Here is a 17,012-nt window from a genome sequence, read left to right as displayed (position 1 = left end):
CATTTCCAAGGAAAACCCACTGGACAAATGTTTACCTGTGCCTCTCTAAGTTTGCCATTAGTGCTCTGTTGAAGTGTTTGTAGTTCTTGGTGCTGCTGTTTAGATTTGTCCAGCTGATGCTGGAGGTCAGTAGACTTGGCAGAGCTCTCTTTTAACTACACACATATTCATATACACAGAAATAGAAAGATATATGTTGTGGTTAAGAATGAAAACAAAACAGTTATGTCCACCACAGCAATCCTTATTCTGTCCGGGCTGTGCATGTAAATCTACAATTAACTAATTAACCTGCTCATTAAGCTAAAAATATACTCTAAGTGTGCATCAATGCACTAATGAGGTTAAAATTCACCAATGTTTTTGGTTACTCTATGCCATGTTGTGAAATCCTTAATAATCAGGCTGTTTATGTTCATCCAAGCTTTTCACACCTGCTCCTCCACACGAGAGAGTTTCAGCTGCAGATCTGCCACCTGTTGTTCTCGATCTTTGAGTTTCTCTGTTGACAGCTGCCTCTGCTCTTTCAGCCGGCCCTGCAGCTCCCCCAGCTGATGCTCGGCCTCCAGCAGCTTAGCATGCAGCTGAAGAGGACAGAAACATGAGGCCCTTGTTACGTCAATCCAGCCTGATATCAAATCAACTTAATATAGCTATTGCTATCCCAGCATGATTTGAGAATGTTCCAAAGCATCTTGTGTGCTTAAATGGAAACAAGAAAATATGACCCTTTGTATGGAGTTTAGGTGGGTGGATGGATGGATAGAGTTTAGGCAGGCATATGGAAGAAAAGATGGAGTTTAGGTGGTCATAAGGATAAGTGGATGGGGTTTAGGTGGGAGAATGGATGGAGTTTAGATGGGCGGATAGATGGATGGATGGAGTTTAGGTGGGCATGTGGATGAATGGATGGAGTTTAGATGGGCATATGGATGGAGTTTAGGTGGGCATATGGATGAAAGGATAGCGTTTAAGTGGACATATGTATGAATGGATGGAGTATAGGTGGGCATACAGATGGAAGGATGGATAGAGTTTAGGTAGGCATATAGATAAATGGAGTTCAGGTGGGCGGATGGATAGATGAAGTTTAGGTGGGTGGATGGATGGATGGAGTTAAGGTGCGTGGTTGGATGGATGAATGGAGTTTAGGTGGGCATATGGATAGATGGGTGGAGTTTAGGTGGGCATATGGATAGACGGATATATGGATGGATGGAGTTTAGGTGGGCATCTGGATAGATGGAGTTCAGGTGGGCAGATGGATGGATGAAGTTTAGGTGGGCATATGGATGGATGAAGTTTAGGTGGGCATATGGATGGATGAATGGAGTTTCGTTAGGTGTATAGATGGATGGATGGAATTTAGGTGGGTGGATGGATAGAAAGATGAATGGATGAAGGGATGGAGTCAAGGTGGGCATATGGATGGATGGATGAATGCATGGGATGGAGTTTAGGCCAGTCTGTAATGGATGAATGATGGGGTAGGTGGTTATATAGATGTATATTTTATTTGATTAAGGTATTGTGTGTGTTTCTGACCTGGCTGATCTCACTCTGCTGCTGCAGGCCCTGGTTCTCCTTATCCTCCCTTTGTTGCTGGAGTTGCTTTTTCTCTGCCTTCAGCTCCTGGTGGCTCTTCTCGAGCTCACCGAGCTCCCGCCTGAGACGAGCAACCTCCTCACCACGTTCTATCAGTTCGGCCTGAGCCCGACTCAGAGCCGCCTCCCCTGCTGAAGCCCGGGCCTGACTTTCCTGGAGCTCCAGGTCTCTCTTGTGCAGGTTAGTCTGAAGACTCTTCTTAGAGGACTGTTCCTGACCCAGATGCTCCTCAAGCTCCTGACTCTCCTTCTCCTTCCGAGATAATTTCTCTGACAACAGCTGAGGAGTGGCAGAAGTTATAATTAGAAGTTTACTGCCATTTAGTTTCTATTATCAGAGTGTTAAATGACACCAGAAGCCAACTCATTCATACAACACATAATGTCTTATTTATGACAACCTACAATAATGCAATAACACCAATATTTTGCATGACGAATAAGCATATGCCTACTCTACAGAACATCAACATCAAATAATAGCTTTTAAATGCTGCTTAAAGCTAAAGTGGGTAATTTTTAATATAGAAAATCACAGTTTAATATGCAGACAACTATAAGGAAGCCGTTGGTAGAATATTTACTCTAAAAAGTGGAAATCAATACATTGCTCTGTTTGTTTAAGCACCCTGACCAGCCTGACTTAGCAACTTTGACTCCACCAATGGCGTGATTTGTGATCTTTCTGCCTGATCAATTGAAGGTGGGCGCAGTATTAAGGAAAAAGTTATTGGTTTGAAATCAGTTATTATTTGTGCAATTCCATGTGGTGACGCTGGCGAGTTCACCTTTAAGTTGCCAAATAATGGTGATGTGTTAGCAGAAAAAGTGTTAAGAAATTCTGGGACAGCGCAAAACATTCTGAGCCTTGGTAAAGCTATACATTCTTGTTTAAGAGAGGGCCGTTTTATGAGGGTAGGGTTGGCACATGAATGCCAGAGAAAGTGTGCTGTGACCTTTGCCCTGCAACAGCTATAAAGAGGGCAAGGTTGATATGGACATAGTGATCACATGATGGTTACACAGAGAGAGTAGATACATCACACATTGAGCTTTGCTTTGGTGCAGAGTGTCCAGGGCACAGCTGTGCACCCTCTCTACAAAGCCCCTTTCTTTCATCGTCTTTTTAGACTGCAGTCTCTCTGCAGTTCCATTTGTTAATGCGTTGCTTTGACTTTGTCTTCATACACTGGCTCATTATCCATGCTCCTTGCCTGAGATGCACAGACAATGTTTGATAAATCATGCGAGTCTTTTTGATCAATTAATAGTAAAGGACCATCTTAAAAGAGTCATTATACTGTAGTTTACAAATTATACTACACTTGTTGAGCTGTATGTTTGTTTTTGAGTGCCACCAGCAAGGTTTTTGAGTGCTGTTGGTAGATTTGAACTTTTCACAAAGTAATCAACATACTCATCGCAAACAGCTGTTTTTTATTTCCAAAGTACAATCACTCTGACAGATATGCGACCAAATATGATCTAACAATGATCTTATACCACCATGTAAGATCTAAAGGGACAAATCGGACCCTGTCTCCACCACTGCAGCCCATAGAACTACAATTTGTGAAAGGATATTTGGAAAATGTCTAAATATCTTATTACATTCATATCGAATACAGTAAGTAACTTGTTCAATTGAAAACCGTCTGTAAGTTTGAATATTGAATAAGTCAGATGTCAGTCTTTTTACTGTGGGCTGTGTGTGAGCTGATAATTCAAGCAGTAAAGATGCATAATGCATGTTCAAAGGTAGTTTTCATTTTTATATGCCACATTTTTTTCAGACTTCAGAAGTGTGTTAAATATGTGAGGATGTATGTTTATCAACCTGTTACATGTCCAACATAATCATACAGGCCTTATGATTCAACTTGGTCGATAGTTCAAAATGAATATACAAATATTTCTTCTCTGCAAACCATAGATACCCCTTTATAGCAACTTTTAAACTTTTTAAATAACTTTTAACTTTAAAAAACATTGTTACATTGTATAATTTGATTATTAAAACTGCAGAGCTGCCCAAATCTACTAATAAAAGCAGCTGTTCTGCAGAAACTGGAAGCATGGTTGCCTGCTGTGTGACATCACAGTTACTTCATCTATAACTATATAGTTAGGAGGATGCCTAAATAAAGAGCCTTGTCTACTTTTAAAACGTTTCCCTTATTCCATTTGCTGTTAATGTAAAAGGCCATGCGGCAAATTAAACTCTATGGTATTTTGGCACAAATTTATCTGTCACTTAGTAGAAACTAAACCAAATTATGCAGATGCCAACATGGGTAGGTTTTATGACATGCTCTGCAGCCCTGATCTCGGAAAACCATAAAACAAATGATGCAAGGTATGAGAATATATGACCCAAATTACATTAAGTTTGGTTCACGTTTGATACTGTGTTGGCTGGGTCACCATTGAAGTCCAATGTAAAAATGTGGGTCCTGAAACCAGCTGAGTTCCACTGGTCTATTTATTGTTTTTGTATAATAACACATATTAAAAATATAAAAATATAAAGAGCACTAAACCAGCTCACCCTGCCTGCAGTCACTTTAGTTTTACAGCAGTTCAATTACTAGGACTTCAAGCGTGAAAAGCAGAAAACCAATGGATTTAGTTATTTTTATTATTTTTATTATTATTAATAGTTCAAGCACAACATGCCGAAAACCTATTTGAATTGTTGCATTTTTCTTTTATTATTATTATTTTCCGCTAAAACTGATAGTGGAGCCCAAACCATAGGCACAAGGACTTGTCCCTATCAGCCAATCGGGGGCGCTACAATGAACAAAACAAGAAAATCAGACATTTTCTGCCATAACTCTTAGACTGTAAGTCACAGACTCAAGTACCTCATATCATTGGAATCCTCAGAAAAATTCTCTGGAGTCCCAATATTAATAATTATTAAAAAAAAAAAAGAAAAGAAAAAAGTTGAACTTTCGGTGCAACATTGCATCATTCAGAACGTCACAAATGGCACGAGATGAATCGCCCCCTGCTGCTTTAATTACACAGCATCTGTGATGTGTATGTCAATACTCCTTAATGGTCAATAAAAAAAACATGGTGTGCTGGCAGGTCAATGGGGTGGCTTTGGACTAGACACACGGTGCACCTTCCTGTAAAATGTGTTAGCCTGTTTTCCTGAAAGGCAACTTGTTGCGATTGTAAACGGTGGTACAGTAAACTTACATTTGGAAGTTGTTTAAAATACTCTGTGGGTCCAGACACTGGCAGGTCTTAAAATAGTCAGCGCTGGCGTGTGTTCTGTGTAGCTGTAAAGTAGGCTATTAAAATATAAAAGCTGGATTTGCTGTTGACATACAGCACATGCCTTGTTGTTACTATTCTGTAACTCAAGGCATGATTTATCGGCATATGTTTTTGTATGTCAGTGTGTGTGTGTGTATGAGTGTTACCTGGGTCTGTTGCTGGACGTTGTTCAGGCTGCTCTGTAATTGGTGGATTTGTTGGGTGTAGACTGCTGCCTCCTGAGGTCCCTTTTCAAGTTCTGCCTTCAACTGAGCAATTGTGGTCTACAAACAGGCATACTAGTGTGAGACGGCCAAACCAGACAAGGCAGTAAACATTAGTGAGAGTATCCAGCATATTTAATTTGATGGAAAATAAAATAAGGCTGTAAGGGACAGATGTACAGTCTACTCAATGCCGTACTATGTACCTGGTGTCAGTTGTTCAGGTGACAAAACATTAAAGGGATAGTTCACCCAAAAAATAAAATTTCTCTCATCATTTACTCACCTTCAAGTCATCCCAGATGTGTATGACTTTCTTTCTCTTTTGCAGAACACAAAGATTTTTAGAAGAATATTTTAGCTCTGTAGGTCCACACAATGCAAGTGAATAGTAGCCAGAACTTTGAGGCTCTAAAACGTACAAAAAGGCAGCATAAAAGTGATCTGTACGACTCCAGTGGTTAAATCCATGTCTTGAGAAGTGATATGATAGATGTGGGTGACAAACAGATCAATATTTAAGTCCTTTTTTACTTGAAATCTCCTCCGTGCCCAGTAGGTGGCGATATGCACGAATAATGTGAATAAACAAAAACAACAGAAGAATGTGAATGTGGAGATTTATAGTAAAAAAGAACTTAAATATTGAAACGTTTCTCACCCACACCTACTATATCACTTCTGAAGACATGGATTTAACCTTTGGAGTCTTATGGATTAAAAGTTCTGGCCACCATTCACTTGCACTGTATGGGCCTAAAGAGATTAGATATTCTTCTAAAAATCTTCGCTTGTGTTCAGGAAATGAGAAAGAAAGTCATACACATCTGGGATGGCTTAAGGGTGAGTAAATGATGAGACTATTTTCCAGTGGCGATTTCTCAGAGACAGCAAAGCCTTCTCTGCTGGTGTAACATGCCTAATAAATAAATATTTTTTCATCCTTTCATTCTCATTGACCTTTTTACCTTATTTTCACTTTCCACTCCTAATTCATCTACAAACGAACAGCAAAAAAACAAAAAAAATGTATCTAATCAGAATTTATTCCTTGATGCTTACAAGCAAAGTGTGACAACTGTTTCACAAATCGTATGCCCGAAGCCATGCTCCTTAGCCGAAGCAGCGCATGAGTCTGAGCTTCACCCCGTCAGGCCTTCAGAATTTCCACAGAATCCCTCAACACTGCAGTGAATAGGCATCTAAAGTCAGATTGTCCGATTCGTCAGCCAATCAGATTGATTTATTTGTTCTTGGTGGGTGTGGTCTTTAGGATATTTCCCAGTCTAGGCCTTCTAGCTGGCCTTGAGTGATGCAATCACGCTTTAAGTGATGTACGTAATTTGAAAGCGAAGAGCGCGAGATCTTGCTGACGAGTCGGCTGTCATCACTGCTGGTATTGCCGTTGAGAAAGAGATCCTTATGGATTTAAAAACCTGAGATGTTCTGCATGATCGTGCGTTTCATTAATTAAACAGGAAAGGAGGACTGATTTTCACTTCAAGTAAACTGGTAAGTGTTTTTTGCATTGTTATAGCAACATCAGGAGTTTTCTAAGTGTTAATTAGACTGCTTGAGCATTTAGTGTCGGATCAAGTTTTGAAAAGTAACCGTGTACCCTGACGATTTATTGCAAGCAACATTTAAATCGCAAATATTAGATAGCTTTTTCTTCGTATTAAACCTCCTTGGTTCTGGCTTTTGTGCGTGGACGTGTTTTTAAAATGTCAATTGGCATTATTAGTTGACTGTCACGTAATGTATGATAGGCATATGGTGTCTTATTCATTGTGAAACTGTGTTTTCTTAATGGCATGAATTGCACTGAAGGCCTAGACTTAAAATGCATGGGCCTCCACTGCTATTTTTGATTGAACTATCCATTTAAAAATACATCTTTCAACACTATTGCAATATTGGAATTTTTCACATTTCCTGCACCAATTTTGGCGCAATCTCTGCAAAAGGAATATAAATATGGCAACATGTTAAACAAAGCTGAGATACTACACATATATTGGAAGCTGAAAGTATTATCAAATTTGCCAAAACATTTAAAGGTGCGTTCAGTCATCTTTTTCCACCATAATTTTTTGACAAAGAAATAGATACTTTTTAGTACTTTTTTAGTACTTTTGACAAATATGTTTAATGTACAATCTCTTGAGATAAAAACTAAAGGAGATAGTAAAACATATTCATATTGACTGTACTTCCATCCCTTACAGCCTTCATTGTTCTTGTCAAATTAAATATGGTGCCTTCTCTGACAAAATCTGTTATTTTTGTACATGGCAAAAACAAGATAGGAGGCGTAAAATAGGCTCCAGTCTACTCCTGTTGACATGCAAAACATAAAGAACATCAACACAGAAGGTAATGCGGGGAAAAAAGCTGTTTAATGTTCTTTTAAATTTTACTATATCAATGCTGCATACCTTTGAAAAACATGTAACAAATAAGAGGGCATTCAGGTAGACTCATGAAAACACTAACATTGAGGCATTCAAGAGTGAAAAGTGTTACCTCCAGATTATGAATCTCCAGTACAAAGCGAAGCAGGTGCAGAGTTAAGTGAAGGGTGAGAGAGGGAGAGATGAGAAAGGATGACGGAGCAGGGCACAAACACACAGACCAGTGAGGTGAGACAGGACACACAGCAGAGACACAGAGGTGCTAATATACTTATACAGACAAACAATACATCTTGATACAGTATGTTCAAAAACCTTGCTTGTTAACAACACTTCCCTTGGAACATTTATAAAACAATTAAAATAACCTTATTGAAAATTACTGCTTTTGACAAGTACTTCAGGGTCAAAACACTGGCTTTGTTCCAAACTCTGAGCTGCCAACCTAGACAGCTTTTCCTACTATAGTCACTAGATGGCAGCCTTTGAATGGAGATCAACAAAAGTCACCAAATTAGAATATCTGAAAAAGGTTGTCACACACACTTGAGTGACTTGTTTGCAATGATCACTGATCCAGAACGACTCTGCATTTGTGGGACTTTTATGTAACGAGAAACAATTTTGGGGTCAAAAGTGCAAGCAATTAGAGGCATGTTTACTGGAAGCACTCAGAATCGGGAGGGCTGCCAGATGGTTAATGGTTAACCTCAGGAATCTTTTAGGTAGGACAGTCAGTGTGACCCTCTGACACTTTTTTTCCACATTAAGATCTAACATTTGGTCTTTTACTAAAAAACCTACAGTATGAAATTGCTTGTGAGTTTCATACACATCACAGTGCCTTTACAGTCAATGCCACTATTTTTACCCAGACTGGTCAATTTACCGAACCCGTAAGCTACAATTGGTTGTAGGGCTGGGCAATATATATTGAACATTCACTATATATATATATATATATATATATATATATATATATATATATATATATATATATATCACACACACACACACACACAACAACACACACACAAGTTGTGCTCAAAAGTTTGCATACCCTGGCAGAAATTGTGACATTTTAGCATTGATTTTGAAAATATGACTGATCATGCAAATTTTTTTTAATTTTATTTAAGGATAGTGATCATATGAAGCCATTTATTATCACATAGTTGTATGGCTCCTTTTTAAATCATAACCTGTGTGTGTCACCTTGTGTGTCTGTAACAAGGCCAAACATTCAAGGGTATGTAAACTTTTGATCAGGGCCATTTGGGTGATTTCTGTTATCATTATGATTTAAAAAGGAGCCAAACAACTATGTGATAATAAATGGCTTCATATGATCATTATCCTTAAATAAAAGACAATTTTTTTGCATGATCAGTCATATTTTCAAAATCAATGCCAAAATTTCACAATTTCTGCCAGGGTATGCAAACTTTTGAGCACAACTGTATGTGTATATGTATGTATGTATATATATATATATATATATATATATATATATATATATATATATATATATATATATATATATATATATATATAAAATGTTGCAATGATTTTAATTCACTTTTTATTTATTAAATGGATAGTTCACCCAAAAATGAAAATTCTCTCATTTACTCACCCTCATGCCATCCCAGATGTGGGTGGAAGAACACAAGTGAAGATTTTTAGAAGAATATTTCAGCTCTGCAGTTCCATACAATGAATGGTGACCACAACTTTGAAGTTCCAAAAAGCACATTAAGGCAGCATTAAAGTAATAAATTTTTCCATAAAAACTCAGAGGTTAAATCCATATCTTCAGAAGCAATATGATAGTTGTGGGTGAGAAGCAGATCAACATTAAAGTCCTTTATTCCTATAAATATCCAACTTTGACCAGCCCCGACCAGCAGGTGGTGATATGCACAAAGAATGTGAATCATCTTAAAACAAAAGAAGAATGTGGAAGTGAAAGTGGAGATTTATAGTAAAAAAGGACTTAAATATTGATCTGTTTCTCACCCACACCTATATCATGTCTGACGGTATGAATTTAACCACTGGAGTTTTATGCTGCCTTCATGTGATTTTTGGAGCTTCAAAGTTTTGGTCACCATTCACTTGCATTGTATGGACCTACAGAGCTGAAATATTTTTTGTTTGTGTTCTGCAGAAGAAAGAAAGTCATACACATCTGGGATGGCATGAGGGTGAGTAAATGATGAGAGAATTTTCATTTTTTGGCTCAACTACTACTTTAAGTTTCAAAAACAGCATGTTGTATGATTAGTTTCATGATCTTTCCTTGCCTTACAACTCACGAGTATGAGAGCATTCATAGCAGCTCTGATTTAAACATTCGCAGCCAAAACTGGCATCAGAATAGCCAAGTTCAATTCATTACAATCAGTCTGTTTGAATAAATATACAAATATTTTTTTGCATCATAAATATTGATAAAGTCTACATGTGGCATTTTTAATATATTAAATTGTTTTAGTAAAAATATCCAGTTTGTAGGTAAATATTGCTTCTTATTACCATGTATTGTTACATATAAAAGAAAATGAGTAATATCATTCTTCCTTTGTTCATTTAGTGAAAAACTGCGCAGAAAACATGCCTTAATTATTTTAAAATAGATCTGTATGCCTTGCATTTAACATTTTGAATCTACTTGTAAAACAAAGGCTGTGTGGTTGATGTTTCTTCTGTTTTAAGTGAAGTGAAAGAAAAAAAAAAAAACCCCATAGTAGATACATAAATATGGAGATATTGAATATCGTCAAAAGGCTAAAGTAAATTTTGATAATTTGTTTAGATATACTGCCAAGCCTTAATTGGCTGTAGTCTCAGGCTAAGTTTGAAATGGCATACTTCCCATACTACATCTGCCATATCTGTCTACGGCAGAAATTGTAAGAGTAGTATGCCATTCCGAACTTGGCCTCAGTTTCTTTGTCACTTTCCAGTTCAAGGGCAGAGTGACATCACTGGTGCACCCATTTCAAAGGTCAGATGCTTGCCTCTGTCTCAAAATGACCTCGCATAACTCTGACTTTACGAGGTATTGATTTTGGCATGAGCCTCCATATTTGCCCACTTCTATCAATACCTACATTTTCAGAATAAACAGCATAGAAATAGACCATCTATAAAGCAGTGCACCATGCTCACTCTGTCCTTATTTCAGCCAAACAGTGCAGACAGGTCACAGCAGGACTGAGGCAGCAGCTCACCTCTGAGGAAGTGAAGTTGGCCTGCAGCTGTTTGTATTGGCTCTTAAGGCGCTCGGACTCCTCCTCCCTCTCCCATGTCATGTTGTCTATGAGCGTCTGCACCTGCACCAGCTCTTTCTTCAACACCTCCACGTCCTCCACTCCAGGCCTCTGAAGCTACAGGAGAGCCAGTGACAGACAGGATAAGATGGGAGAGACTGATGGGGTAGGAGGCTGATGATGTGCAGGCAGCAATAGCTGAGAAGTTGTTAACTCTATTAATTATCATGAGACAACAGGTGACTTTACCAACTCTGCTGACAGTTTCTCCTTCTCCTGTCTCTCTCTCTGCAGATCTTGGTTCAGATTGGCCACCTTTTGCTCTAGAACTTCTCTCAAGCTTTTCTCCTCATCGTAACGAGATTTGATGTCTGTGATTTAAAGCACACACTCATTTTAAAGCCATTAACTGGTAGTTGGATTTGTTTCCTCTTTAAATACTGAGCATATACCCAAACAGGTTAGCCAATATAAAGTCATCTTTACACCTCAAAAAGGTGGCACAAAAGCTGCATCTGAAGTGGCATTTAGGTGTATTTACACAAACTGTTTAATGCTGCTCAGAGGTGGCATAAATGCATTTACACAGCAATTACATATGCAAAAATAATGTTATGAGATGTTATGCAGAATGGCGTCTTTAAGCAGAATTTTGAGCAAGCACAGAGCAGACTTAACTCATCAAGTTGAGTTAAGTCTGCATAAGAATAGGTGCATCAAATTATTTTAAAATGTCACATCTCAGCTAGAGGTAGACCAATATATAGGTTTTACCAAGAGAGACTGATGAGATTTAGGATTAGGAATGTTAATAATTACTTGATAATCGATTAATCGTCATTAATTATTTGATTGATAAAGCTTATCGATGGTTGATTAATTTCAGGACAAATGCGTTCAGTAACCATGCCAGCAGACTTTGAAAAGGCTGTCTATACAGTCATCCACCGCCAGAGGGCACTTGCGCACTACATGTCATGTCTTGTCTACGTCAGAGAAGAAGAACGGCACAGATGAAGATGAAGCAGGCTCAATGTAAACAGTGTTGGAGCCTTTCACTATAAATGAAAATTATGTTTTCTGCATACACCGTAATAGTGTGTTAAAGTACTACATTAAAACAATCACAGTTGATCTGCTGGTCTCCTTGTTTCATCCCAACCTACAACTGCGTCAGTGATCGCTGGGAAAGCACATTCAGCTGACATCTCATCAGCACACACAGTATGTTATGTAGGCTGCTGTGTTTACGGAGTGTATTATGATTTAATTTCAAATAAAAAATATGTCCAAAGGTCCGAAATATCTTACGATCCACAACGCAAAGTTTTAATGAACTCATATATGTAAACGAGTTATAGATCTTGTTTACAAGTTATTACTTACAGTAATTCATCAACAGTAATTAAACAATTGACAAATTTATACTAAACACTGCCTAAATGTATTAAAATACATGGAACTATGAATATTTTAAGAGGAAAATGCAAATACTTGCATTTCTTAAGTGTAATAATTACAATTATTTTTAAACAGTAAGCTACATACACATATTATTTGAAGTCCTCCATGTGTGTTCTGCGGTATTAACGTTAATGATTAATGGATAAACTGATCATTAATTTCCACGACAATTGACATCTCTATTTAGAATGTCCCCCCAGTTTTCAGATCATTCCTACGCCCCTGGTAACGGAGCTAAGTCTCCGTAGTTTAAAAAAAGGTGTTCTTTGTGTGTTTTTGGGCTTGTTTAGTTAAAAGTCCCACATTATGCACCAGAGCTTCATTTTCCTGGTTATTATTGGAATTTTGGTCGAACAATGGGATTTTATTAATTTTGGACTCTTGTTGCCTCTATGTCTGTACCCGTCACAGTAAGGAAGGACTACGTTTTTTAAATTTTTTTTTTACATTCTGTAAGTTGATTTTAAAAACTTTCGGACGATTAATCTGTTGTCAGCCTTTTCCACCACTTTAGTTGTCAGTATTGGCAAAACCCACTATCGGTCGACCTCTAATCTCAGCCTCATAAATGAAAAAGGCAAGAACTTTCCTGCAAATCTTACCAACAATCTCAGTGGCGAGCTGGGCAGCTTTCTGTTCAAACAGGTCTTTCATCTGTTTGATGTTGAATTTCTCTGTTTCAGCTTTATTGAGCCTCATCTCGAGCTCTGAGAACAAACAAATACTGACTGCAACTTCACATTTTGAACCATGTGATGTTTCCAAATTTCCAAATGAACACTGCTTTTAAGACCAAATTAAAACGACTCTCAACCAACCTGATTCTTCTACACTGGTACCATCACTCTGTGAGCCCTAAAATCAAAACACGTCGATTAAAAAAATTATTAGTAGTGAATACAGAAAACATTTCTTCAGTAATTTATTGACAAGTATATTAACATTTCTTCATAAAACTGTCTTTGATCTCTTTGATCAATCACTTCTGTCTCAAAGACATTTGAAAAGATTTACTTTATTAGTCGCTAGTTGTCCTTGTACTTTGTCTAATTCTTTTTTTAATTCCTCAGAAAACCAGCGTTCTTCCTGAAAACACACAAAAATAACAGTGTAAGCAATTTTGATTCAAAAGACTGATCCATTGGAAATATCATCATTGAGTAATAGTGTTATGAGTAAAATTTCATGCATACTGTGGCTGATAAGAAGGGTGGGAGTCACGCAGTGTAGGTACCTTTAGTGAAGCTTGTAAATCTTGGACTTCCTGTCGAAGAAGGGCTACATCCTCCCTGAACAAAAGAAATCAAGTCTATATCAATTCATGCTCCGACTGAAATGTTTTTGAGAGATTTTACAGTAATGGCTATAAAAGTACAAACGTTACAAAGTAACAACAACAAAAAGCTACAAAAACTCATAAAACTCTTTAAAGTCAACATGAAACTTAGATTGTGAAAGGTGGTCTTTATATGACAGGTCGTTGGAGATGAGAGGTTGAAAAATTTGCACAGTAAGACCAGGAATGTGTATTGAAAGTAAATACAGCCATTTATGCCTTCATGTTGACTTGAAATGGAAGGCCTTTTCATTTGACTCTCTTGTGCCTTCATATCATTTATTTGACCATTTCTTTCCTTCTTTAAGAGAAAGCATAGGTCTATGCTTTAAGGTTCTGTCTATTTGCAAGATTATCTGACTGAGCGACTTAGTTTTCCCGGAAGGAAAGGCAGCAAGAAGGGTCTGATAACACAGAAGTCCCACCTGCCAGGGCTGAAGTGAGAGGGCTGCTCTCCAGGCTCATGGAACACCTCATAATGCTTAAAGAGCTCCTCAGCAGAGTTGTGTGATTTCATACACTGGGGACAAATGAAGCCCTGTGGACAAACAAATTAATACCACACTGAGATCAGGAAAAGGTGCAAAAGAGCAAAGAACAAATCAAACATCTTTCCTAAAAGTCAAAAAGACTCACTATCTTGAGAAAAAATTTAGGCTTGCCTAAATATGGTTATATAGTTCACCAAAAAATAACAATTCTGTCATTATTTACTCACCCTTATGTCATACTGAACCCCTATGACTTTCTTTTCACAAAAGCCGACACGGAGCAGAAAAATGTAATTTGCAAACTGTGTCATGTGACGATAATCACTTGTGGTAATTAGTGCCCGACCGATATATCGGTGAAAGGCTAATATCGGTCGGCCGATATTAGCCTTTCACCTATATATCGGTATTGGTGTATATGTTTACCGATATAAAAACTTTTTTCAGAACATATAATGTAGAAAACAATGCTTTAGAATTGATGTCATAGCGTAGTTTGTCCAGCAGAGCATGCTCCGACTCCATTGTTTACAGAGCTGAACTGAGGGTGGCTCTGCAGACAGGGCGGAGTTGAGCGGTGCGGAGCTGAGTAGTGTTTTCTCAGTAAATTGCTAACTAGTTTGTGAAATACATACTGGAAAGTTAATAAACAATGACCCCATTAATAAACATTAACCCTGTCCCTGACAACCATGTCACTCATGTTTATCTTTGCTATTGTTTGTTATGTTAACCAGCTATAGTTTGTCAGTGCAGTCAGTAATGTAGCAAATTGGTAAACATCAGAACATCTTTTTGCAGCTCAGCAGACAAAGGTGCGGTGGTGGATTGTGTCTGTTAAGTGTTGATTTCACGCTACGTTGTTACCTAGTTGGTGAGACGCAATGCTGGAAAGTAAAAGTCCATCTTTTACTCTCCGTGACAACGAGCTCATAGCTAACTAACTAACCACGTTGCTACTTTCATACCTTGTCAGCGTGTAAACATTATTTTTGATACAGTTCCTATATATTGTTATTTACACAGGGCAAATATACTATTTATTAAATCTACTTTTATTACGTATCCTATTTTAATATCTGGAAAACCAGACTTTTAAATATTACATTTTATAAATGCAACGACTGGAATTCAGTTGAAGGGGGTACCAAACTGTGAATCCTGAACCCCCTTCAACCGAATTCCAGTCGTTGCATTTATAAAATGTAATGTTTAAAAGTCTGGTTTTCCAAATAAGGGATGATAAATACTAATACAACAGGCTGGAAAAATAGACATTTATTCATTTTAATATCCTATATATATTTTGAATGTGTTGAAACTTGACACCGAGCGACGCACCCTATAAAATGCACCGTTAGATTGGTTTCATACTGAAGAGCCGCTTAAAAGTTTTTTTCTCTCTCTTGTAAATGTAAATGAGTGTAAATGCCAACACCATCATATATGTCGAAAGGACTGATGCCTGTCAACCAAAACATGAGCTCATTGATGTCATTAAGTGAGTCTGCTTTATTATTCCATCAGTTGCTCCTTGTCGGAGGCTTCCATAAATATTTAGTTTATACGTAGGGTTATGTCCTACATAAATGTAATGGTGCAACGCTCAAATATTTAGTAGTGCATAAATTTTGACTTTGTGCACATTTACGCCACAACTTGGCTAAGTTTTAACTTACAGCTGATACAACTGGCCCCTGATGTTTTAGCTATTTATTTTATTTGAATTTATTCTTTGTTTTAATGGTCAGCAACTGACTGATATTGAACTGATTTTTATTTTATTTATTCTTTATTTAAATGGTCAGCAATTGACTTATACTAAACATACGGTACTGATGTTTATTAAGCTATTTATTGTATTTTTATTTATTCTTTATTTTCTCAGTGTTCATTTCTAGAATTTGTTGACAAAGTATAATAATAATGTCAAATATTTTTTGATAAAAAATATTGAAGAAAGCAGCCTTCTGAGTACCTTTGCATAGTCATAATGGTGCAAAATCGGTGAACAATCCACATAGAAAAGGTCTGTTTTCATTCCAGCTCAAAAATGCGGTCACCATATCGGTAATCTGTGAATTTTCCCTCTCTAAAATCAATATCGGTCTCAAAAATCCCATATCGGTCGGGCTCTAGTGGTAATATAAGCGATCTGTTTTACCACCTCAAAATGAAGCACACTAAAGAATATTATGAAAGCCACAAGATGCGCTCTGCATTAATCAATTTTTATATTTAATTCTATAAATTTGTATATAGTCCAAGTGTTTATAAATATATTTTAAATGTATTTTTAAAATAACACGTATGCTAAAATGATGTAATATTTTCTTGTTACTTTGCGTTGAAAAGATCTTGAGTTTCTTGAGGAAAGTTTATACTAATATTGGTCAACAACATAAACTGAAATGTGGCATAATGTGAAATTGAGTATTATGGTATGATTGATTTAAAACAGAGTGTTTATTCTATTTTTAACTTTGACTGTTTGTCAGGTTCTACATAAAGAGAACATTTTATAAGAGTAAGTCATTTTCATTTAAAAAGTATTTATTTCACCGACTAGATTTTCCAAAATAGGCATTACAATATGGTTATTTATTATTTTAACAGATTTTTATTGGTTTTCCAGAAAATAATGACTATAACATGATATATATTGTTATCGTGAGATAAAATTACTCATATCGTGATATAAGATTATGGTCATCTAATTTACAGTAAGACCTAAAAATTTTGAGATCAAAACTATAAAAAAAAGCTAAGAACAAATTTCACAAATTCTTCTTACAAAAAAAAAAAAAAAACAAACAAAAAAAAACACTGCACGTCTTGGGAAAAGTTGGAATGTAGCCCACAAATTGTATGGACTTCTTTGACTATACTTTATGGTGTTTTTTGTCATTTTGGGGCTTGTCACCATTCACTTTC

At 37.0% G+C, this 17,012-nt stretch overlaps 1 protein-coding gene and 1 long non-coding RNA gene across 3 annotated transcripts in view; one reads left to right on the top strand and one right to left on the bottom strand.

Annotated features, from left to right (window-relative positions):
• The window catches only part of LOC127417300 (early endosome antigen 1-like), a 46,541-nt gene that overhangs the window by 27,805 nt on the left and 1,724 nt on the right, over positions 1-17,012 (bottom strand). The window contains exons 3-14 of one of the 2 annotated variants that reach the window (XM_051657227.1): positions 14,013-14,125; positions 13,486-13,540; positions 13,266-13,337; positions 13,070-13,106; positions 12,854-12,958; positions 11,037-11,158; positions 10,749-10,904; positions 7,625-7,639; positions 5,042-5,158; positions 1,546-1,884; positions 435-584; positions 36-155 (exon numbers count right to left, since the gene is read on the bottom strand). In XM_051657227.1, coding sequence (XP_051513187.1) covers positions 36-155; positions 435-584; positions 1,546-1,884; positions 5,042-5,158; positions 7,625-7,639; positions 10,749-10,904; positions 11,037-11,158; positions 12,854-12,958; positions 13,070-13,106; positions 13,266-13,337; positions 13,486-13,540; positions 14,013-14,125 — 1,401 coding nt within the window. The remainder of the gene's footprint in view (positions 1-35; positions 156-434; positions 585-1,545; positions 1,885-5,041; positions 5,159-7,624; positions 7,640-10,748; positions 10,905-11,036; positions 11,159-12,853; positions 12,959-13,069; positions 13,107-13,265; positions 13,338-13,485; positions 13,541-14,012; positions 14,126-17,012) is intronic. The other variant, XM_051657228.1, reaches the window with a different exon arrangement.
• LOC127417318 (uncharacterized) lies at positions 10,823-11,914 on the top strand. Its single transcript, XR_007893251.1, has 3 exons — positions 10,823-10,953; positions 11,082-11,199; positions 11,674-11,914. It is a non-coding gene; the product is annotated as an uncharacterized LOC127417318 (long non-coding RNA).

Source organism: Myxocyprinus asiaticus, chromosome 26 (assembly GCF_019703515.2).
Source record: "Myxocyprinus asiaticus isolate MX2 ecotype Aquarium Trade chromosome 26, UBuf_Myxa_2, whole genome shotgun sequence".
NCBI classification, from domain to species: domain Eukaryota; kingdom Metazoa; phylum Chordata; class Actinopteri; order Cypriniformes; family Catostomidae; genus Myxocyprinus; species Myxocyprinus asiaticus.
This window is presented reverse-complemented; position numbering and strand designations above follow the sequence as displayed.